Genomic DNA, 25757 nt, shown 5'->3' with positions numbered 1-25757 from the left:
CCTGAAGCCTGTTTCACTTAGCAACATGAAATTTGGTAGGCATGTCTATCACGAGTAGACCCACAAAAAAAGTCTCATTCATTTCATTCATGCATGACTTCTCCTGCTGACACTTTGGTTTCTTTCAAACTGTATACTCGCAGCAGCTTTGATTCTTTTTATTTATAATCTAAGGACCTCTCACCTCTCTCTCTCTCGCTATGCAGGAGATACACGTTATACAGAGTGATTAATGACCTCGCTTTCCAGATGCACTCAACTGCAGCATAAGTGTGTGTGTGTGCATGTGTGTGTGTCCTACTTCGTACCTGAGCTCATTAGCTTTTCTTCCTCCCTCCCTCCACCCCTCGCCTTCCCTCCCTCCCTCCCTCCCTTATCTTTACTCGGACTGCCATCCCATAAACCTTCCCACCCATCTTCTTCCTCATTTCGCCTGCCTTTGTCATCGTTTAACACACACACAAGTTTGTGCACACGTACACACCAGGCGCGAGCAGATCAGAGAGGCCAAAACTAACCGCTGTCAGCTCGTCACAGTTGGAATGTAAATGTGCTACACTTCCTGCATAACAATACTTATACTCTCGCGTATGTGTGTGCGTGTGTGTCCTAGAAAATTGTGTCAGATGATAGTGGCCATTTTATGTCGGATACTACTCCAAAAATTTCAATAGGGCTCTTCTCTGGATATGGTGCATCTCAATGCTTTAGAATATTGTAAAAAGTTCATATATTTCAGTAGTTTCTATTAAAAAAAAAAGACTGAAAGTTTATTTAGTAGCATTTTGATATATATATATATATATATGAATATCACTTTTTGAATTGACATACCGAAATTAAATCACTTTTCTACGATATTCTAATTTATTCAGGTGCACCTGTCTATGACAATAATACCCTCAACTTTCCCAGAGATGATCAGAAAATTGTGAATGAACACACATGACCAGCTAAGCTTTGTTATTGGCGCAACAATGAAGTGCAAATGTGAAATGGAGAGAAAAAAAAAAGGGAATGAAATAGTAGGGGACTTAGAAGGCAACCCTGGGGTACACAACAAAGACATATGCCTAAATATGGGAAAGTATGCTGTGTACCTCCAGCCATGTCCTCTTCTAGCAGCTGTATCTGCAGGTGGAAGATCTTCTCCTGGAGGTCGCACAGGCTGTGCTTCATCTTCTCTCGCCGTGTCACCATGTAGCACAGGTTACGCACCTGGAAGCAGACGAATACAACATCATAAGAAAATAAGGAAATGGCTATCAGCTTGCCCTCAGAATTAGAATCGGCCCATATAGCCAAGGACAAGCTAGTGGAGTAGTTGAAGTCGACTCGTCAACTAGTTATCAGTTTAACCCCACTAGCCCGTGTAGTGTACTTTTCCGTTCTAATTTGCCTTTATTCCCTAACATTTAATATTCTGTGTAAATGCCAAAATGAGTTAATAACTTAAAAGCGTTTGTGTAAAGAGCTGGTGCTCATATTTGTTTGTCCATGTGCGATGTTACAAGTGCGAGCGAGTTGTTTAGGCGAGTTAATAGCATTAGTTGCATACTAGCCACTAGTATGCTATTAATGGGTCTCAACGGACGCTCAATAAGTTTGTCTTAACTATTCAACAGTCTTTTAGGTAACACGGGTTCATGATTGTGTACATGCTAAGATGAACACAATAAAGATTGCGAAACACTGCTTTGGAGTTAGCTTGGAAACTAGCATTTAAGTGCTAAACTTGTCCATTCTGAGCTCTGGCTGCAGGCCAGAACACTTGCAGCTAAAACACCAGAAACTGGACACCGGCCAGCTGGATTGTACGACGCTAACTCGATTATTATGTGTCTCTGACCACATCTGTGTGTGTGTGTGTTGGCTGCAGGCTGACTGTTTATCTGTTGATCTTGATTGATTGGTCTGCTCGGCCGATTTGGCCTGTTCTATCCCCGCGAGCGAGTTGAGCGAGCGCGCTATGGATAAAAATAACTTCTCAACCGGGACACAATGTGCGGAACCTGTCGTTGATTAGGCTGCTAATCTGTGTGCGCGCGTGTTATTTAGCAAAACAGAACACATAACAGGGGGCGCGGGGCAATTGTTTGTTTACTTTCCAACTTCCTCCTCACTCATTCTCTGCCTATCAAACTGCCATTTTTCAAATATTTCAGCTTCTTGAAGACTGTATCAGTTAGGAACTTTAAATTTAATGGATGGCTATCATTAGTAAACACACAAAAAGGCTCAAAAAGCAAACTGAAAAGCCACAGGAAGTCTGTCATTTTGTTGTGAAGTGGCCATTTTAGTCATTTCCAACCACAAACGTGTCCGAGACATTATATTGTGATTTTTATTTATTTTTATTCACCCCCTAAAGCCAGTTTCCCACGGCAACGTAACATCTTGTAGTTATGTCTATCATGAATATACCCGTAAAAAAAACTCTCAAGAAACCATGCTTGGAAAGCCACAAGTCAGCCATTTTGGGGCAAAGTGGCCATTTCAGAAGTTTCCATCTTGCATTTTTCAAAACGTCTGCCCTCAAAGTTAGCTTCCCTTAGGAACATGAAATTTGGTAGGCATGTCTATCCTGTGTAGACCTACGAAAAACAAAAACAAAACAAGAACTCTACCATTTAATTTCGAGGCTGCCACTTTTGCCCATTTCCATAGATCCTTCAAATGTAAATTTGCCCCCGAGAGTAATTCTGAATCTGATTGCTATGATTTTTTTATTTAAATTCAGCCCCCAAATCCAGTTTCCCTTAACGACACGAAATTTGATAGTAGACCCACAAAAAAAGTCTCAGAAAGCCATGCCTAAAAATTACACGTTAGTCTTATTTTGGCCATTCCCAGGGGCCTTTCATAAAATGTTTATTGAAAAAATAAATAAATAAATAAAAATAAAATAAGGCCCCGAAGCCAGTTTCCCTTAGCAACATGAAATTTAGTAGTCATGTCTATCACAAGTAGGCCCATACTGTAAAAGAGTCTCAAGAAACCATCCCCAAAAATCCACAGGAAGTCTGCCAGCTCGAGTTCAAAGCCAGACCATTTCCAAAGGTCCTTCAAAAGCAAACTGGTCCTACAGATTTTGTCCAATTGCTACCACATCTGAACCTCGCATACGAGACGACCTTTAAACTCAACACCGGGCCCAATCGAACATGTGCGCTGGCCCTGAGCCATCTAAATATCACCGCTATTGATCTCTAATTGGCCCGCTATCACCGCACGGACAGCCGGCGTTTAAACAAGAGATGGAATGTTCCCAACGGAGCCAGCGAGAACATCAACAAGTCATTTGTCACTTGTTGAATCATCCATTAGTCACACAGCCGCCATGTAAAAGCCACACATAACCACATTGACGCCCTTTAAACACACATCTGCATTTAAATGCAGTCTCAATGCAGAGAACACCTCGTTGGAACTTACTCTGCTAGTCTGTTGACTTTTCAAAAGGAAAGTCAGTTGAAGGAGCTTTTTGTGTTTTGTTTTGTGCAGCAAAGTGAATTAAAGTGAGTGATGCAGCAATTTGTGACAGGGTGGGCATCCGCAAGGCTTTTATTGAAATAACAATTTGGCAGCTGACGCTGTTGTTGTGACTGGTTTATTGTTGTTGTTTTTTTTAATGTTGTTTTGTGCCGGGAAAGAAAAGAAAAAAACAATGGGCAATAACGGTAAACTGCTGTCCACTGTAGTGACTGATGCGCAACTTTGACATGTACAGATTTCGAAGAACTGAGACACATAAAGTCCAGTTCTGACACGTATGCTAAAAAAAAAAATCCTTTAAGTATTTGTGACAACTTTGGCAACACACATTTATGGGAAAACGCTCAAGGCGGGCGGCAGGTTAGACTGCACACATTTCATCTCGTGCATGTTTACACGCGGCTGTAGCATAGCGACACGCTATCCGTGTCAAACCCGTACGCTTCCTAGCATGTGCGCAGTGACATGCGTGTGTATATGTGCCCCTCCCACCCCCCCCCCATTGTCTTATCAAAGCCGTGCGAATTTAGGGTTTGACTGGCCGTGAATTATTTATCCCCGCCGAGGCCGTGGAAACACACAAGCGGCAATAAATATTTATACGCAAGCCTCATATTTATTTCATTGCGGTATCAGAGGGGCAGCTAGTGGGATGGCGTCAGGGAGGAGGAGGGAGGAATTAAAAAAAAAAAAAAAAACAGGTGGGAGAAATTGATGAGGGTTACCATTACAGTACAGCATAGTCGTGCTGCAGTACAACATGTGGGAAGTAGGGCAAAGGAAAGAGAGGATGAATAAAAGATGTTATACGAGCGCTACAGGCTCACCTTATTATCATACTACAGCTTAATGTGCCTGAGGACATAAGTAATACGAACTGGAGAATGTCATTTCTGGAGGAATATTGGGTGCGAATGCTGAAGTGCTGACACTGAACGGAACTGAATTAATTAAAACGGCAGAAATGTTAAATTTGAGACAAAAAAGCTTCTTTTTTTATGAGAATTTTTTATTTTTTTTTGTTTCATTTGGTAATTTTGTCAATTTTGGGGATATGGAAAACGGCTTTCAAGGTGTCCTGAATTTTATGAATACTGTATTTTGAAATCAGTTTGAGAAATGGGGAAGTTGAGTTGTAATTTCTAAAAATATCTCATTCATTTGAACGGGACTTATATTTTTTTAATGAAAACTTGTGAGGAAATGTGGAAAAATTGTTCCCAAGATGTCCCTGAATTTTGTGAATATTTTCAAGTTGCAGTGGTTTGAATGTATTCATAAATGTGGATGGTTCAACATGTCAAGAATAATAATGATGTAGTAAATATACATAATTTTGCTGCAGATAAACATGAAAGCAACAACAACACTTTTTATGGTTACTATATCATATGAGAGGCTACTGACAAAAATAATTACAGCTCTGAAAAGCTCTCATCTAGGGTTTTAATTTGAGATACGATATGATAGTAATAAGTTTAAGTGAGTTTTAATCATTTTAATGTAGTAAAAGCGTGCGGGAGGGGTAAAACTATATATATATGGTCTGTCTGTGTCACAGAATTCCACCTAATGTGGGTGGGTCTGAAAAATATTCACTGTGATGATGTCACGTGTACTTAAGAGCCAAGATATACATTTGTGTGTTTGTATTTTGTGGCCAAGGCTGTTAGCGTTTGGAGCCGTGTTGCATGCCGGGAGCTACACTGATGCCGATCCAACGGCCGTCTGCGGACTGCCCCGCAGCTCCACTGCACTCTTGTGAGCTGTTTCACTGTATTTGTGTGTGAGAGCAGGCTGAGTCATTGAAGAGCTACCCCCCCCCCCCCCCCCCCCCCGCCTCCCTTGCCTTGTCCTCTGTCTGAACCCGAGCAAGTTACATAACAAGACAGTTGATGGCAGACATGAAGACGCGAGATGGGCCTCACTAATACGTTTACCCACCAGAGAAATCAACTCAACTGTCGTCTGGCTTCTCTTTCCCCACTCAGTCTTCTTTCCGTAAATAAAATACGTCATAAAAAAGTAGCCCCCCCACCCAAGGCTCCCCTGCAAAAGGAATGATTATTATGTAAGATCCGGCGTTAGGAAATGGTTGTATCCAGCTAACAGCGGCATGAATAACAACAGTAAATATCACAGAAAATATCACGTATATTAGCCGTGACAAGACCGACGTGAACACGATATTCCTAACTAGCGTCGCTCTTAGCATTAGCAACCGCAGGCCACAAATGACTAATCTCGCTTTCTTGAATTGTGTTGACAGTTAGCCGGCACGCTAGCAACACCTGCAAGACTTGTTGTCAAGCACTCGGGAGCCGAATGTCGACTTGGCGAAAAAGCTCAGGGATGCTTTGAAGGACATCACGGAGCAATTCGTTACACTGGCAGCACTTCAAAGACCAGTAGTGGAGGAAGGTGGGGGGGGGGGGTGTTTAATCCAGGGCGACATTAGCCCCTCCCCCCCAGAAATTTACACATATTCACACACGGCGGATGGTGAATGGAAGGGATTTTTTTAATTTGCCAGCAAATCAGAGTTGATTGGAAACCTCTCTGGTGGCAACACACATGCACGCACACAGAATGGAGACACACAATGCAAGACATACAACACTTTCATCCTGACAGACACTCTTCAGGGCAAAAAAAAAAAAAAAGACAAGGTGAAGGACGGAGAGAAAAAAGATGACAAACAGAATCTTGTCACTTGTCAGGATGAGGTATGTGTGGACTTGGTATTGAGCCTAGCTTGCCTATTGCTAAAGTTAGCGCTCGTTGCTTTTTCTATAAACAAAAGGGGGTAAACTATTTTTTGTGTGAAAAAGAAATATCTATCCCCCAAACTGCTTATTATCATAAATATGAGAATTAATTTTAAGTAACTTACTAAAACAAACTAGCCTTACTTGTACTAGCTTAATGCTAATGCTAGCTCCACAAGCTTGCTGCAATATGTTTTACACAGGGTAAATAAAGCAGGGCATGGCGCTTAACTGATTTTATTTTACTTTTCAAAATTTTTGTTCTAAAGCTGTTCTTTAACCAGCTTTTTGAATATTTAAAATGTTCATTTATTATTAAGGATCATGATCAATATTTCTATCAACTCAAGCTAAGTTTGAAAGAAAAAAAGCAACTTTACAGAAAGAATGGTTCAATTCTATGGGTAAAATTAATGAAATAAAAATTATGTAAAAAATATTTTAAAGCTTTAGTCTCTTCTTCAGCCATTTAATAAGAGAAACTAGCTTCGTTTTTACTAGCTTGATGCTAACATTATTTACGTTAGTTACATTTTAGCCCTTCGCCACTTTCTCACACACACGCGATTTATCCCCGAGTGTTGTTTTCATAAGGATTTCCCCCCATGACCGCCAAAGCACCGTCACGTCAGCTCATATTGACGGGATAAACAACGTGAAAGGCGTCGATAGCGGCCGGTGGGGGCCCGGGAGAGTTTCAGATCGCGAGGGCAGCGGCCAATCGATAGATTCTGACTTGCGGTCGCCGTGATGAACCCGAGCGGAGTTAATCTTAGCGACGGCGTGAAAGGAGGCACTGGAGAGCACTTGTTGAAGTCTGGCTGCCTTCTGGGGAGCTATTGGGCACTTTATCACCATAAGAGGTAAGAAAGTGTTACAGAAAAGATCGATAAAGACTGTAAATCACCACTTCTACACTCCTTAAGTCAACCAGCTGAGGCTATTTCGCTGCTTGTAGAAAATGGATTTTTCCGCCTTACCCCAACCCCCCCCAACCACACCTGCCGTCACTGTTCCATATAAACGGCACCGCTGTGCGCGTTCTCACAGTCCCGCAGTTTTGGTTATTAAGATTATGAGATACGTTTGGGAGAGCCACAGTTGCTTCCCACTCTCGTCGCAGCCTCCTTACAAACACAAAATTATCCCGGACGGCAATCTTTCCGCTATACGAGACGCATTGTTGCCTGAGGTTTTTTGTCACCCCACTCACCCTCTCCAGGTCTTGTCGGAGGTGCGTGAAAAGCTTGAGTCGTCGGTAGAGGACGTCCTGCTCCTGCTGGGCCAGGTTGTCCACCTCGTCTCGTTTGAGAGTCACCAGAGGCTGGTTGAAGTTGGCCTTCCTTTTCAGTTTCCAGAATTGGTACAGGAAGTCCACCTTAGGGACGAATGTTTTCATAGCATTTACAGCACTAAATGTTTTTGTTGTTTTATTAAAGTCTTTAAAAATACCCCAACAACTTTTAAAAACTAACACAAACAATAATCAACTCCAAAGATGTACACTATAAAATGAACCGAAAGACAAAGCTTGAAATACTTCCTGTTTTCATTCTTCTTTCAAATTTACAGTGGTAAACTAACACTTACACAATAGTGTGCCACCATCTAGTGGCCAGCAGTGGAATTACACTCAAGATAAACGGGAGACAGAACAAAATAGTTATATAAACTACCACTAAATCGGCAAAATAGTCAGTGAGCCCGAAATCCAAGATGGAAGTGATTTTACTGTATATCAAATTAATTTGGTGCCATTAATCCATTCCTCAGAAAAACAATTATTTGTCATGTATTTTTGATCAATAAATAAAAAATATAAATAATATAAAATAAAATTATCCCAAAAAAGAGACTGTTTTTACTGTAGTATTCGTAAATTAAATGAGTGCTTTTAAAAGGTGTGGCCTCATAAATGATGTCAGGAGCTGTAGTCGGTTTTGGCCGATTAGTCACCACATCAATCGAATCGAGAGATGGCATATCTCTCAAATTTTGCCTCAGAACACAATGAAAAAAACGTCACTTGTAAGCGAAGGTGCCACTTGACTTACACGAGCGGTTTCTCTATGATATCAAAAAGTTAAGGCTCTGAAAGTACCTGCATGACAGGCAGCGCCATATTCTCCGCCACCTCGCCGGGGTCCACCAGTCGGTAGAACTCGTCCTCCAGCTCCTGGAGCTTCTGCTTCCGCTGGCTCACCTTGTCCCGCTCCAGCTGGTCCCGCTCGGCTCTCTCTGACACCGAGTACGGGACCGATCTGGGCTCCGGAAGCTCGGCCGTCCACTCGGATCGGGCCGCTCCGCCACCGCTGTGCTCCAGACAGAAGGACTTGAAGCGGACCTCGTCGTTCTCAGCCAGGATGGTCCTCATCTCCAGACCGTGGTCGAAGGCGCACGTCACGTGGAAGGCCACAATACATGAGGGCATCGAACACTGTCAGGGTAGAGGAAGAACCAGGAAAGAACCTCAAGGGTTTTGTCACATCCATCAAACATAAGATGGTTGGTCAAATTCTGACCATGTAGAGTTGACTTACATGTTTTGTGTTTTATGGCAGCAAATTTCACCATTATGAAAACTAAAGTGGTTCATAATTGACCATCATGCATCTGTCTAGGAAACTGTAGTTCAAATTTGGTAGCTATCGGGCTATCGGTGGTCAAAATTACCCTAAAATGGCCACTTTAAATCAAAATGGCTGACTTTCCGTGTCTTTTAAGGCATAGCTGCTTGAGACTTTTTTGTGGGTCTAATCATGATAGACATGCCTCCCAAATTTCATGTTGCTCAGGCAAACAGGCTTCAGGGGCTGAATTTTCCCAAATTTGTCATGTTTTATGATGTATCTGACCCTAAAATGGCCACTTCAAACCAACACAATAGATTTCCTGTGCCTTTTCCAGCAGAACTTCTTGAGACTTTTTTGTGGGTCTACTTATGATGGATACACCTACCAAATTTAAAGTTCCATAGAAAAACTGGTTTTAGGGGCTGAATTTGTACCTTTTATGATGTATCAAACCCTTAAAAAGGCCACTCCAAACCAACATGGCAGATTTCCGGTGTCTTTTCAGACATGGCTTCCTGAGACTTTTTTTTTTGTATCCTCATGACAGACATGGCTACCAAATTTCACGCTGCTAGCCACCAGTACCTGTATGCATGTTCCGGTGTGCTCTCGACACAGGCTGCAGGACAGAGCCCATCGGCTGGCGGGAATGTGGGACACCTTAGTGATGGGCTCCATCTTCTCCGGACAGCCGATACTCACCTAGCACACAAACAAAACTACAATTTCTATTCCATCATAATACTGAATTGTTTTTGTTTTATTTCCCCTTGTTTGTTACTGTGCTGATCCATGACGGGCGCTTGTTCAGTGCCGCGACTGATTGATTTGTCTGTTAATTGACCCTGATGTGTCACACACACACAAATTAAGGGAAGTTATTGTACCCAAAGGCTGTAGCCTTGTTTGTGTCTTTCCCAGCAGGAAAACAGGAAAAAACTCATAAAAATTGCAGTGATGGAGATGCTAGAAGCTAAGCGTGTGTGTGTGTGTGTGTGTGTGTGTGCATTTAAGTGAGACCTCTGTTGGAACTGAAGGCTGCTACACACACAACGCTGCAGGGGGTGTATCATTTGAAAGCACAAACACACATACTCTTCCAGAAGCATCCACACAAATGGGTCAAATTCTACTAGTCAGACCTGATATGTGTGTTTGCGCCTGTGCATTTTGTGAGTACTGTGTATAAACATTAGAGCTGGGGGGAAAAATAATAAAAAGTCGACAAAAACATATATAATTAATCATTTAAATCTGCAATGATCCGGCAGAGCAACAAGCTAGGCAGCATTAGCATGTGCGTTTATTTTGAGCAAGTAGTAGTAGTAGCTAGTCGCGAGCTTCACCTCGGGTATCCATAAGGCACAACTGACGTGGACCCACTTGGTTCCACTGCGGGTGGGCTTGAGTGCACCTCCCCGCTTGGGGCACAGCAGACATTTGGGCTGCACGCCCAGGGCGCACGTCCGACAAAGCCAGTTGCCCTGTGGGACCTTCAGGATGCCGTAGCAGGCCTGCAAAACAGAGCGTGAGAGAGGTTAGCCAGTTAAGCTAAAGAGGCTAGCTAAATGCTGAAGATTTCATACAGCACAATAGTGGGTAATAAACACTAAAGCTAACGGGCCATCTGTCATTAAGATCTGTCTAAATTTAACAAGGGAAGCACATGTGAAGCAATAAATGCTACATGCTACTGTTAGCAATATATCTAAAATGCTAATGCTAGCTTTGCAGTCACGTCAACACCTCCTTTGTCCTCAAGCTAAGAAAAACACTTGTATTTCTCATTATTCTCATAATAATGCGATGCTGTTAGCTAAATGCTAACATTATGCTACAAAACTGGGGCTTTGGGTTGCCAATCCTGGCGCGAGCAAGCTTAGCCAACAAAGTTAACATGACTTGGCTTCAAGTACCTGGTGAACGCAGACATTGCACTTGTCGCAGAAGACCATTTCGTTTCCGTCCTCGCCCTCGGGCGAGCGGCAGACGTCGCACACCACGTCCTCGTCGTACTCGATGCCCAGGCCTTCCTCTGCCTCGATGGCCTGCTGCATCTTCTCCTCGCACACGCGCTCCAGCTCCACCAGGACGCGCTCCATCGTCAGCTCGGCCAGCGCAGGCAGCGCTGAGAAGATGGGGCAGGATAGCGGCTAATGTTAGTGGCTAATGCTCACTAACTAGTCATTTACTAATTAACTAGTAAAATTACATTCCAGAAATTCACAGAAAAATCTGCAATATAGATGCAACACGATATAGCAGGGGATTGGATTAGCTGCTAACATTAGTTAGCTTGCGTCAAGAAACATAATTTCTTCAAATCATGGCAAGATGTTGTTTATCCCCACCTCACTATAATACAATAATAAAGACAACTGCAAACACTCACCCATCTGCACAAACTCTTGGTTGACGAGTTCCAGCCAGGCCACGTCCGTGTCGTCCAGGTCGTAGCAGCTGTACACTTGGCCGGAAAGAGATCGAGGGTGCACGTCGCCCTCGTTGGAAGTTCCGCATGTTGACTCGGGCAGTAACCTGGAAAAAAAGGTGAACAGTTTAATCACCTGCTCTAAAATTGGTAGGCAAGGGCCATTGGAAATAGCTCAAATGACAAAATGGCTGCTTTAAACCAAAATGGCACACGTTCTGCGTATTTTCTGGGCCTACTCATGATTGACAACATGCCTAGCAAATTTCATGTTGCTAAGTGAAGTTGGCTTTGGGTACTGAATTTGAAAAAGTCCATGAAGCATTATCAAGCCAATTTTTTTTTTTAGTTGTTGAACACTCGAAATGGTAACAAAGAGGGTAGGCTCGGACCCTAACAGTTGAAAGTGTGTCAAAGTGAGCGATCGGGGGTGGGTGGGGGTGGGGGGGGGGTATGCGGGGCAGGAAGTTCCTCCGGGCACTGTCTGCTCTCCAGCGCTTCCAGACGCAAACGTCTCCACAGTCAACAAGAGAGCGAAATGGGGTCGGGAACTCTGCGTGACCCAGTGGGAGCCGGTAGCCCGCGACTGACATTAAAGTCATGTGACACAACAATCAAAACAGACACACGGCGGGCAAATGTGCACAGTAAACCACACACGTATAATTCATTTAATGTTTTGGTTTCTCGTTGACAGACACGATATCCTCACAAATGATATTAGCTTAGTTGGTCGCCAATTTTTCACAAGCTAGCAATATGTCAACTTTCCTTAATTTATTTACTCAAATCTTTGAAACTATCATGAGATAAAATCTTTTTATTTCAGAGAATAATATTTATACATTAAATAAGTGTGTTATTGAAGAGAGAATTTTTATTTGGCAGGATTCTCACTTTATTCTCAGAATTCTCACTTTGAAGTGAAAATTCTCACTTTAAAATCAGAATTCTGACTTCAAAGTGAGAATTCTGAGAATAAAGTGAGAATCCTGACTTTATTCTCAGAATTCTCACTTTAATCACCGAATTCTGACTTTAAAGTGAGAGTTGTCTCAATTATCACTTTAAAGTCAGAATTCTGACTTTATTCTCAGAATTCTCACTTTAGAATATTTTTTTTATTTATAATTTATTTATAATGTATTTATTTAACACAAAAAAAAGAGTGAGAATAATGGAAATGGCCAAAAACAGTTGCAAATGGCAGATTCAAACCAAAATGGTAGACTTTGCATGTTTTTGGTCTTGATGTCTTGAGACTTTATTTTTGTGGGGCTTCATGCGAGACATGCCAACCAAGTTTAACGTTGCTAAGTGAAGCAGGTTTTTGTACTAAAATGGGAGCTTCAAACCAAAATTTGCTGTGTTTTTTTTTTGACACAGCTCCTAGTTACTTTTTTGTGTATTTACTCATGATACCAAATTTCAAGTTGCTAAATAAAACAGTTTCACGAAAGGCCTTTGAAATGACTGTCGGTGTCTTTTTAGGGATGGCTTCTTGAGACCTTTTTTTTGTGGGTCTACTAATGGGTCATGATAGATGTGTCTACCAAATGTCATGTTGCCAAGCAAAACGGTCTTCTTGGGCTGAATTTTGAAAATAAATAAATAAATAAATAAATAACAACCGTATTTTTTTTTCTGTTCCGTCTACTCTGTAATATTTATTTTTTATTTTTTTAATGATTTTCTACTAAATTCTACAGAAAACCAATCAGACCAGTGAGCTATGTTGGTCGCATTAAAATGTTCTTTTACACCTTCTCTTATTATCTAAAGTAAACAGACTGCTCTGATCTATTTTACTTCTGGATAATAATTAAATAACACGGCAAATGGATACCTCACTATGGGTACACACACACGCACAGCGAGATGAGAGCATGGTCTGTTACGTAAGTCGCAAAGCAGCTTGAGTGTCTTATTTCATCAGTGTGTTCATGAAAGTGTGTGCGTTGTGTGCTTTTGTGTTCTTTTATAAGACATTTAAGAGCGCCATGTCAACTAGAAATGTGAGGCTTCCTATTCAATCTGTCACTTTCATTGCTTCCATGACTCACCTCCTACATAATCATCGCCAAGGCCACACTTTTACATGCACACACGGACACACACGTACACAATGCATTACATAATAATAATAAACGTTCCGTGTATTTCTGTTGTGCAGGGTGGCAGCTGTGCTGAATTTACAGGAGAGGAGCCATTGTATTAACTACAGGGATATTGTAGTTTGCATTATTCTGACTTTGTGGACTTATTGTTGTCGGTGTGTTTGTTTCTATTGTGCAAGTTGGCGGTTGTCATGAAAAACCGGCAAAAGGGAGCGACCACATTCATTTTTTAATAGTCAGCTTGTGATAGAGCGCATTTACTCATGCTTGATTCAGCATGAATTGGCCCTTTTATAGATTACTTCTAGTCGTCATATTTATTTCTATTGTGCAAGGTGGCGGCGGGCAAGATCACTTTTACTTCCTTGTAAAACAATCATCTTTTGTCATGTGTTGACATAGGAGACGTTTTTCCAGCGTGGGCTGAGCCTGTCTGACTCTCCGGCCGATTTCGACACACGCACAAGCTCCTGAAGAGCGAAGTGTCCGATAAAAAAAAAAAAAAAAAAGTTTGTATGCAACAAGCTGGGAATAACATTACGGAGTTAAGAGTGTCAAGTGATCCAGAAAAAAAAAAAAAAAAAAAGAGTGTCAAGTGATGGATGTTGGACTGATGGAATTAAGAGTAGAAAAAGAGGAACATTTACACCTTCAGCAAAGCAGAAGATACAAAAAAGCTATTTTATGTGCTTCTTATTAATTAATAGCTTCATTAAAAGTGCAAACAACAAGCTTGCACGCCAGCAAAACACAGTGAGAAAATAATGCCAGACGTAAACGCGGCCTCAGAGGAAAGACTTGCACACACTGAAAAAAAAAGAAACCGAAAAAAATGCCACACTGAGAACGACAGTGGGACAACTAAAAAACAAATTTCATTTTTGCGGAAGAGTGATTAAAAAATTTTGCAAAAAAAAAAAGTGAGTTAGCCCAATGTTGCACTGATACCATTACAGCAAGTATCTCGTATTCCAAATAAATTCTTAAAGGTGCAGTGTGCAGTTTAAAAAGGTAATATTAAAGCTTTTTTTTTTACATCATGCATGCTCTACCAATGCCCAGCCAGCCCTGACCGTTTTACTCTGACTGCACCTATCAGCTTTTTTCTTCCCTCTATAGTAGAGTGTGCGGACCCTCACACTCCACAGTTTCCTTGGGAAGGGGAGGGGCGGAGTTTTTCTTACCTCATTTGAAGTCATGTCTGTTTGTCAACCGTGGCAGTCGCTTTAAGATCGTGCACGTACTCGCACGTGCACCATGAACGAGCCTGACGCAGATGCTGCAGTTACGCTTTGGGCCAGAGGTGGCAGTCGCGAGTAAAAAAGTGACAAACTGCACAAAGATCCTTTAAGGTTTTGTAATATTATCACTTCACTTTTGGAAAATTACTCCATTACACCCACCCCCCCTCCCCCCACGTTAAACATTGACTTTATTCTCACAAAATTACGTAAATCATTTTGTGATATTCCAACTTTAATCTTTGAATTCTTCTTAATCCTTTCCCACAGTGTCAATCAAAAAAAAAAAATCAAAGACAACAATAAAATTGCAGATGACAAAACAATATGTCATGTTGCACTGGAAAATATTTGATTAACATCTAAATGTGTGTGTGGTGTGTGTTTCCTTTTGTCTTTGCTACATTGTGGGGCCCATACACGTGGTTTTTCCAGGTTTAACTACCATTGTGGGGACCGACTTGAAATTGTGAGGACATTTTGGTGGTCCCCACAAGTTCAGACCTCTTTTTGAGGGTCAAGACTTGGTTTTAGAGTTTAGGTTTGAATTGGGTTGTGGGTGAGGTAAGGGTAAGGAATGGGGGTAGGCAATCATTTTTAATGGTTGGGCTTAGGGGAAGGGGCTAGGAAATGCATCGTGTCAATGAGATGTCCCCACAATGATGCAAAGACAAGTGTGTGCGTGTTGTGTGTGTGTCTGTGTAATAATGTCATTCTTGGAATACCTCTCTGCCACAGCCTGGCTGAGAAAACTGCGATTCCCCTTTCTTTTCCATAATCCCCTCTTTATACCCAAACCTTTCACACCACCACACTCAGCCACTGTGTGTGTGTGTGTGTGTGTGTGTGTGTGTGTGTGTGTGTGTGTGTGTGTTTGTGTGTGTGTGCCAACAGACCTCTCCATCCTCTGCTCCCACACTAGCATGCAGACTCAAGCAGGCTAAATGTAGTAAGAGACATACTGTACATTCATAGCATGATGCAGCAAAATTGAAATTTGCGGTAGTAAACCTGCAGTATTTTTTGGCCATGTGGGAACGATAAGAAACAAGCGTGGTGGTTTGAGTTTAAAGTTCACTTTACATCAAGGAGCACGTTTTAAAAAAAATATTCCATCCATCCATACTATGAACCGCTTATCCTCAAAAGGGTCGCGGGCATGCATGCATGTTCCGTCCCACCCCCCATATTACAGTACCGTATTTAAAATGTTCAGTTTCGTAAAATTATGAATTTTCTACTCTTGTAATATTACAAGTTTGTTCTCGGAAAAAGTAAAAAAAAATATCTTTGGCTCTGTAAAAAATTACAGCTACTGATTTAGAAACTTTTGACTTTTATTCCAACTTAATTCTCATATTTTTGGGGGGTATTTTCTTGCAATTTTAAATAATGTAATATCCATAATATTACCATAATAATTAATAAGTTTTTTCCCCTCAGATTTTAACATTATGATCGTATTTTAAAAAAATCCTGTATTACTAGGACTTTGGTCCCTTCTGCTTGTTTTATTACTATAATTTTTTGGGGGGTTGGGGGGGATAAAATTTTCCATAGTAGTGCAATTGCCACTCCCCCTGGATAATAATTTTGATTTCCATGGAAAATGTTATTCCATAATATTAAGACTAAAATTGTAAAATCTTGTTTCTCATATTATGTAATTTTTTTCTTGACGACTATGATGGCTATTTTCTTGTATTCAAAAAATGATTTTTTTATCTAAGTATTCCATTTTAAATTTTAAAATGACTCTGGTCATAATATGACTTTGTTTTGATAAAATTCTCTCTTAATATTACAACTTGAATATTCTAACTTAACTGCCGTCATATTTGAATTTATAGTGAGCTGCCATTTTGTGTGCTTGAGATGCCAGCACAGTGAGCCCGTTGTCATGGATATGAGTGCGACTTATTCGCACCGCTACTCTGGAGGAGCTGCAGCCGGCGCAAATAATGTTTGACAAAAGGGTGTGATGGGAAACCAAAAAGGGGGGAGGGGGAATGCGGGCACCGTTTGGGCAAACAAGGCCGGCGGGAATGTTTTCATTCATATTTTTCGCTCGGCTAACCCAGGAATGAGACGCAGTGGGAGGAGTGGACTACGGTGCTGCGGCGTCCAAAGACACAGCAACAGGACAGGGTCATGTAGCAGAGAGGGCAACAGCAACCAAGAGGAGACTGTGGAGTGTGAAGGTGCCGAATCTGGAAAGCAACAGGGCGAGACAGGCTAAGCTAACATAGCCAGGAGGAGACTGAGGGCCACTGGAAGAAAGTGCAAACAAGCAACAAAGTAAGCTAACATATCCAAGGGGAGACTGAGGGCAGTATAAAGCTATAGGACAGCAACAGTTTAGGCTAAAGTAACGGAACGAGGGCTAAGAGATACTCCTGCAAAGTGTCACAATACAGTGTAAGATAACATATCCGAGAGGAGAATAAGGGCCACTGCGCCTAACAGGAGACTGTGGAGTATAATCATACAAATTAAGCTAAAATATGCTAGCCTGTTTTGTAATTTCTATCACACTATGATACAATTTATGTGTTTATGTGTGCGTGCCTGTGTGAAGATGTGTGTGTGTGCGTGTGTCCTTGAAAAGATCATCAAAGACCTCCAGAGAGATGGAGAGCCCACAAATCCAGGTACTCAGACACACACTTCCTGGTCGGGATGATGTCACCACATCTGTGTGTGCGTGCGTAAATTGATTTTATGGCCCACTATGGGAAGCGAATGAGTCATGATGTTGTTCCAGGAAGCAATACAATATGTATGTGTATATCAAGTATAGATGCGATGACGCACGCTGTTACAAACACTTGAACGCATACGCCCGTCACCTTAGTGTAAACACGTTGAACATTGCTAACATTAGCGTCGAGCATTCTAGAGCTAACATGGCACATTTGTCTGTTAGAAGGAGAAGACATTTGCAGTAACACATGCATATTTAGGAGGATGTTGCTTTGTTGTTAGCATTTTTAGCATTAGCATTCAAAGGTTGCATAGATAAAATAAGTAAATGCCTAAAACAGGGTAAGTTAACGTATCTGAAAGCCGACTGAAAGCCACAGCAATAAAGTGGATATGGTGGAGTATAGTAATGAAATGTCCAGAGCTAAGCTAATGTAGCCTAGGCTAATACAACCAAGGCGTGGAGCCTGTGAACAGTGAAGCATCAAAGCTATCACACCCGATTGGAGACTGAGGGCTACGTGGAGATCCTGGAACGATTGCCCCAAATCAAAATAGCAGACTTCCTGTATGTTTTTGGGCCTGGCTTTTTAAGACTTTTTTTTTTTTGTGGGTCTACTCATGATAGACAAATTTCATGCCAATAAGAAAGGCGTCAAAGATGTCACATTTGATGGCAAGTCAGATCCTCAAATGGCCACTTCGGACCGAAATGGCAGACTTCCCGCGTGTTTTTTGGGCATGGCTTCTTGAAACTTTCTTGTGGGTCTAGTCAAGATAAATAAGCCTACCAAATGTCATGTTGCCAAGTTAAGCGGCCTCTGGTGCTAAATTGTCAAAACAGTATACTGATGCATCATAAAACTTTGCTAATTCCTGGAATTTTAGCGTTGCCCTTCTATCTTGTACCAATTTAGCGGCAGCCAGACAAAAAATTTCCTGAACCTCAGGAAACTCCCGCTTCAAACCAAAATGTTAAGACTTCCTGTCAATGTTCGATTTTGTGCATATTTGCTTATGTGTCAGCCGGATGTGGTAAGAACAACCACCAAGGGGGGTGGGGTGTGTATCAAAAGCATGAAAAAAAAAACATTTCTCGCCACACGATGTTCTCAACTACCCACAATGCAACAGTCGCTCTCCATTAAGTGACAGGCGGGTTTGTCTCAGAAGAATCCGTGGCTTCCCTCAAGGCTGCTTACTCGGCGAACATCCCCCAAAGATGAAAAAAAAAAAGCCCCTGCTAATAACCTTTAGCGAGCTTTGATTCTTTTCCTTTTGATGCCAGGCGCTGTTTTAAAGGACGCTTGTGGAAAATGTGTGTTTGGTAGTCAGGCCCAGGGGAGCGCAGGATGTTTGCATAGTTTAGATTGTTCTCGTGACAGTTTGAGCTAAATGGCAAAAAATATATATATATCTTTTTAACTGCATCGATAGTTTCTTTTCAAACTTTTTAACCCAACACTCTAAAAATTGTTGGGTTAAAAAGAACCCAATTTTGGTAAAAATGGACCAATCCACTAACAAATTGACCCAACATTTTGGGTTGTTTCACACAAAACCACCCATATAATTGGGTAATTTTGTATAAAATAGCCCATAAAACTGGGTATGGTTGTACAAAATAACCCATATAAATTGGGTCATTTTGCATACAACAACCCATAAAATTGGGTCATTTTGCTTGCAACAACCCACAACATTGGGTCATTTTGAATACAACCCATAAAATTAGGTTATTTTGTATAAAATAGCCCATAAAACTGGGTATGGTTGTACAAAATAACCCATATAAATTGGGTATTTTTGCATACAACAACCCACAACATTGGGTCATTTTGTATACAACAACCCATTAAATTGGGTCATTTTGTACAAAACAACCCAGAAAGTTGGGTCAAACTGAGCCAAGAAGTGGATTGGTCCATTTTTAATCCAAATTGGGTTATTTTTGACAAAACTGTTTTTAGAGTGTGGCTGCCATATTTGCTTTAAAGCTACGCACCCTCTTCGAAACCCACCGTCAGTGACGTGACGTCGCACCCCTATCCCCCGGCATGTCTTCAGACAAAACAAACATTAAAGCCTCATGTCGCTGCCTGATTTTTCGCCGCAACCATTCGAGCCTCACAAGAAGCTGGCCGGGCAATGAGAATTGATTCTTGTTGCCAACACGTTATTAGCTGGACGCTGATAGGCTCACAAAAGCGCACCGCCGGCAAGACCACACTTGGACTTGAGCTCACATTGGCGAAAAGCAAACACATCTAAGTGGAAGTATCCTATCCAACATCCATACATTTAATCCAGCCATCTATCAGCACGAGCTTCCTGTTTTACTAACGTGTCAAAGATCGATAAGAGACGAGTAAAAGTGTGGATAAAATAATTTTTGATGCAAGCCATCAAAGACTGATTCATTAATCCCCTCAAAGATCTTCTGCCGCCTGCCGTTAAACGAACTCATCTCGGGCAGAAGACATTGCCCTTCTCTCATTGGACGACATCCAACCAATCAAGCCGGCCAGGTAGAGCGTTCCGACTGGCCGACCTCGACCGAATGACAAGCGGAGCTGGATGCGTAGACGGCGCTGGCTTCCAAAGAGTGAGTCAGACTCCCAGCTAAACCCATTCACCTTATTTTGTTGGACAGGATCGAACCCAAACAACCTGGACATGAGTCAGCAGTTTTGGAGCCGGATGAAGCTCGATCAGGTGTCCTTGTCCAACAATCATTTGGCACAGCGCTCCGGCTTCTCGGGAATGACTTGCCTGATATGATAAATGATGTCGGGAAGAAAACAAGGCCATTCCGCCGGTTCACGACCTCGCTGCTGCGGTTTTGGCGGTCTTCTTTTGTGGTCTTCTGTGAACCGGGATCCATCACTAACTTTTTAGCGATGTTAGCCACCCGCGCATGTGTGGCATTCCTTCCTCCCCGCTTGAAAGTGGAAGCAAAAACCACAAGTGCAAGAAGCTCCAGTCTGTGAACCCGCTGACGTTTTATGGCCGTCAGCGTTCGGTTCGGCACGTGTTTAAAACAGAGCCTAAATCAGAAACTGGAAGTCCTGGAAAAGCTTCTTGTTTCAGGACAGGAAGTGGCTAATGACTTATACGGGAACTGCAATGCTCTACTGAGGGTCATAGTTCACTCTGGCCAGAGTACAGCAGGCCGAAATAGCTCAGTTGGGAGAGCGTTAGACTGAAGATCTAAAGGTCCCTGGTTCGATCCCGGGTTTCGGCACATAACACAACTTAAGGCTTGTGATTTTTGGGGGGGTTAGTCAAGCTGTAAATCATGTCACTAACGACTTTGCAAAACTTTTGAACTTGACAGCAACAAAAAATCTTGTAAAATTGTTTTCAATTTTGCTGCTTTAGACAATATCTTTGTCGTAAAAATACAATATTGATTGTGACAATATGACCACTTTTTTCTAATAAATGTATAAAACAAATTTCACAATATTACTACTCGGCTTTCAGTTATCGTCACATCATTATTATTATGAAACATCGCTTAACATTCCCATTTTATGCTCGTGGAATTATGACTTTTTCCTTTTAATAGTACTATTACTTATCACTTCATTCATACAATTCATATTTCCGTTTTCCAATATTTCATATTTTCAAAAAATCTTTCGACTCTCAGAAAATCACCATTTTATGGTCTTAAATTGAAGATTTTTCCCCCTCGTTAAAACTACAATTGTTAAAAATATCAGACTTTTTTCTTTGTAATGTATTTCATAAAATATTTGTAATGTATTTCATAATCATCTTGTATTATAAATCAACTCTCATAAAAGCCCAAATTTATTGTCATAAAAAAAAAAAAAATTCTTTGTAATATTAGAAACTGGCTCTTATCAGAATTTTATATTATGAAAACTAAGAATATTTTCTTGTAAAATTTCATTTTATTCTTACAAAATTATACCATTACCAATTTATTCTCATTCTTATTTTATCCCAGTGAAATTATGACTTTCTCCTCAAAAATATTACAAAGTTTTAAGACTTCCTGTGCAATAAATCAAAGGTTTTTATTAATGACAGATCCAAATATAATTGGCATGAAAACGGTGTGTTCATGACTCAAAAGCAAACACGAGACATGGAAACTATGAGTTTGACGCCAACAGTGCATGTGAACGCTGCTGTGTCTCTGTGTCTCATCTTTCTACAAAATGATAAAGATCTTTGAAAAAAAAAAACGGTTTCATCTTTGGGGGATTTCCAGGCAATGTTGATGTGGCGCAGATAAGCAAATGACGCTGGAACATACGGCAGCTGTGTCCGTTCCTGAAGGCATCGTCACTCATTTCTACTCTTTCATTTTGACTTTATGTTCCCTTCTGACCTTTTACTGGATTTTACAAGCAAATGATTGAAGCAAACGTGTAATAGAGGAGCTTGCAATACAGATTAAAATGGCAATAAATAATACTTCGTCTTGAAAATGTTAACGTTATAAATAAAATGTATAAAAATATAACGATCATTTTTGAGGGGCAAATCTTGAACAAATATCTAAGAACGTATGTAAAAATTTCCAATCTGAACCTTTTTATTATATTTAAATATATAAACCATAATTAGAGAAAATAAATGAAAGACAAAGTATATATTGTAAAATGTTGAAAAGCAGAACAAATGAAAGCTCAACTCCAGGTCAAAGCTTCTCTTTTTTTCGCCCCCTCCATTGCTCTCACTGTAGTCGAGCCTCGGGCGCAGACATATTTTCCTCCTAGTTTTTTTTTCTTTTCGCGATGAATAATGACTTCATCACTAAAAATTGTTGGAGTGGAGAAGAAGAAGAAAAAAAAGGAAGGAGCTGCGGGCGCGTCTGGCTTCGACAAAACATTTGTCTTCCTCTTTCATTTTTTTCTCACAACCTTCACTCTTCATTCTTGGATTAAAAGTTGCAGGCAAGATGAACATTGCGACGATAAATCCGGAATAATATAAAGTGGATTTTTTTTTTACATTAATAAAGTGAGACTAAATTAGTAATTGGATTATTTATTATTATATTATTAGTAATAAATTTGTAATTTTAAAAGCATAAAGAGATTCTTGATTGGCTACAATGGACTTGCGTATGATTATCGGTTACAGCGCCACCTGCTGCTGTGGCATGCTGACGACATGAGTGCGGTGGAGTGACGACTTTTAAGAGGAAAAGGACGCATGCGAAAGAGTGACAAACGCTGAATGACAGACAAAAAAAAACGAGTCTGCAACCATTGCAACCGTTTGTGTTTTCTGGGCGTCGTCCATTCCAAGCTGTCATCAAAGGTTCGCTTTTATTTCACGCTCGCTTATCTGGACCATGTGTCTTTTGCTTGACAAGCTGCTTCTCCGTCGCTGCCTTCGGGCGCACATCCATCTGCTCGCTCGCGTGTGTGCGTGTGAGTGAGATATGAGCCCATTAGCCAGTGTAAACACTCAGCAAGACACATTTATCTTTTCCCGAGTTCGCCCCACAAACGATCGAGCGCGACGACGTCTGGTCATCTATTGACGTTGTCTTCCGCCCTGTGCTGATTTTTCTTCTCGGGGATCAACTATACAAAAAAAATTATGAAATAATAAACTGGCTCGGAAAATAAGCCAATAGTAAGCCATGGCTTCTACTCATCAGCCCTTCTTTCGGATGTTAATGTTGCAAATGATTTGATCGATGTAATCTGTAATAATGCGTCCGAAAGGAAAAAATGAAGAAAAAAAAAACAAAAGACGTAGGAAGTCAGCCATTTTGGTTCAGTGAGGTTGGATAGCCCACTGTAAAACATTTTTGATAACTCAGCCCTTGAAGCCAGTTTCATATAGTAAGATGAAATTTGGAAAGAATGTCCATCATGAATAAAAAAGTCTAAAGAAGCCACGCTTGAAAACACACAGGAAGGCAGCCATTTTGGTTCAAAGTGGCCATTTTCGTAAAGTTTTATGACTTACCATAAAACATTATTTTGGGGGGGAAATTCAGCCCCTGAACCAAGTCTCACTCAACAAGAAGAAATTTGGTCAACGCGCCTATCATGAATAGACCCACAAAAAAGTCTCAAGAAGCCACGCTCGAAAACATACAGGAAGTCAGCCATTTTGGTTTGAATAGGCTATTTTAGCAAACTTTAGTCACTCCCCTAAAACATGTAACATTTTTGAAAATTCAGCCCCCAAAGTCAGTTTCACTTATCAACACAAAACTCGGTAGGATTGTCTATCATGAGTAGACCCACAAAAAAGCTTCAAGAAGCCATGCTCAAAAACACACAGGAAGACAGCCATTTTGGTTTAAAGAGGCACATTTAGCAAACTTTGATCACTCCCCTAAAACACGTAACATTTTTGAAAATTCAGCCCTCATAGCCAGTTTCACGTATCAACACAAAACTTGGTAGGATTGTCTATCATGAGTAGACCCACAAAAAAGTCTCAAGAAGCCATGCTCAAAACCACACAGAAAGTCAGACATTTTGGTATGAAGATGCCATTTTAGCAAACTTTGATGACTCCCCTTAATACACGTAACATTTTTGAAATCTCAGCCCCAAAAAACATTTTCACTTATCAACACAAAACTTGGTAGGATTGTCTATCATATGTGGACCAACAAAAACACACTGGAAGTCTGCCATCTATCTCCTTTAAAAGTGACCATTTTAACCAAGTTAGATTGCTCCCTATAAAATCTGATTTTTGAGGGCTTCAGCCCTAAAACACAGTTTTATTTAAGAAAATGACATTAGGTAGGCATGTCTATTATGAGTGGACCAACAAAAAAGTCTTGAGAATCCATGCCTAGTAAGACACAGGAAGTCAGACATTTTGGTTTGAAGAGGCCATTTAAGGACCATTTTTGGTCCTTCAAAGATGAATTGTCTGATTTCTAAAGTTTGATGACTCGCCATTAAACAAACCTTTTACAGAAAATTCACTCGCTAGCCCTTTTATATACTATGTTGCATTGGCCTTACCTGACCACAGGCTGCGGGATGGCCTCCAGGTTGGCGGGCACCTGCACTCCTTTTTCCCACTCTTGCCTCCAAGGGTCCGACAGCACGTAAAAGTCGTCCGGGCCCAGCTGCGCAGAGTCGGGAAGCTTCATGGCCGTGATGAAATCGGTGCGAAACACCTGAAACAAACGCACGGGAAGTGTGTTATTTTTCCAGGTTTTTTTTATATCAAGTGAGATGACTTTTAAATAAAGGTGACATAAACTGACAGGTCAATTTTTTTCTTTTTGGCAAAGCTAAAATACTCAAGGACAAAGTATTATAAAACCGTCAAATGCTCAGCCTGTAATTCATTACTTTAGTATTAAGGGACCAAAAATAAATTATTTTATTCAATATGTATTTTATTAATTGGCCATTTAATCTGTTACCAGGATTTTATTTTGCCAAATATTGGAATCGGCCTAAAAAAAAATCCTTATCAGTCAGACAGTACTAGCTTTGTGTTGAACTAAAAAAGGCCAAGAGACAAGATGATTATTTCAGTTTGCATACTTTTTGTGACATTTTTGGCTTGGAGATGCGTCGTGAGATTTGTGCCTTGGCGCTGAAGAAAGGCTAAGAAACATTGCTGCAAGCAATACAAGACTTTACGAGCTTCTAAATTGAAGCACGATGCTCATTCCTACTTCTCATGATGTAATCATTGCTCATCCCACCACAAACACTTGAAGCCACCAATGAAACTAAAGCTGCAACAAGACAAACATTACACAAAACAACTTCTGCATTTCTCACTCAGTGTGTGTGCGACGTGCTTGCGCTTACGCGTGTGTGACATTTAAAACCAGGAAGTCCACTCTCATGTCCATGTTAATGCAGTGCGACACGTGATACTGACACCTGGTAACACACTCGCGCAGACACATGCTTTTGACAACACACACACACACACACGCATATGCACAAACACACACTTTATATGCATGTGTGTGTGTGTCCTACTTGCACACTCGCGCTGACTTTACACTGCTGAGTCACTTTCCCACAAAGGACAGTGACAAAGTGCTCTAAGTGCTTTTAAAGGCCATGTGACAACACACACACACATACGGATGCACACACACACACATTGTCACATCACTTTAATAGTGGAAAAACAACAACTTTGACATACGGCACATTGAGTAATTTATTTTAATGTCCGTCTGCGGCATTTAGGGACTGCTGTTTGTGTATTTATACATCTCTGCCTGTAGGGGGCGCCTGGTAATGGCATCTATCAGTCATATGATTGATATTGACCTTGTAGCCTTTCGGTTTTATGGCAAGACCTCTAATTTGCCATTGTGTTCAACGCATACGTAAGAACATAAAATTATTTGTCGCAACTTAGTGTTAACCATCTATCAAGTCGACAAGGTTTACATTATGTAGCAATCAGACAACATTTCTTGGACAAAT

General features: G+C 41.0%; 1 protein-coding gene and 1 non-coding gene across 3 annotated transcripts in view; one reads left to right on the top strand and one right to left on the bottom strand.

Moving 5' to 3' along the window:
* Nucleotides 1–25757, bottom strand: part of jade2 (jade family PHD finger 2) — a 45170-nt gene that overhangs the window by 7370 nt on the left and 12043 nt on the right. For both annotated transcript variants that reach the window (XM_086098357.1, XM_086098356.1), the window contains exons 4-11: nt 24315–24472; nt 11229–11374; nt 10753–10964; nt 10183–10350; nt 9422–9538; nt 8365–8700; nt 7477–7641; nt 1101–1218 (exon numbers count right to left, since the gene is read on the bottom strand). In XM_086098357.1, coding sequence (XP_085954483.1) covers nt 1101–1218; nt 7477–7641; nt 8365–8700; nt 9422–9538; nt 10183–10350; nt 10753–10964; nt 11229–11374; nt 24315–24472 — 1420 coding nt within the window. The remainder of the gene's footprint in view (nt 1–1100; nt 1219–7476; nt 7642–8364; nt 8701–9421; nt 9539–10182; nt 10351–10752; nt 10965–11228; nt 11375–24314; nt 24473–25757) is intronic.
* trnaf-gaa (transfer RNA phenylalanine (anticodon GAA)) lies at nt 20500–20572 on the top strand. The gene has a single exon. It is a non-coding gene; the product is annotated as a tRNA-Phe (tRNA).

The sequence above is a fragment of the Leptonotus elevatus genome, chromosome 16, assembly GCF_054856555.1.
Source record: "Leptonotus elevatus isolate MCC_2025b chromosome 16, RoL_Lele_1.0, whole genome shotgun sequence".
In the NCBI taxonomy this organism is placed as follows: domain Eukaryota; kingdom Metazoa; phylum Chordata; class Actinopteri; order Syngnathiformes; family Syngnathidae; genus Leptonotus; species Leptonotus elevatus.
Note: the sequence above shows the minus strand (reverse complement) of the source record. Positions and strands in the feature narration are given on the sequence as shown.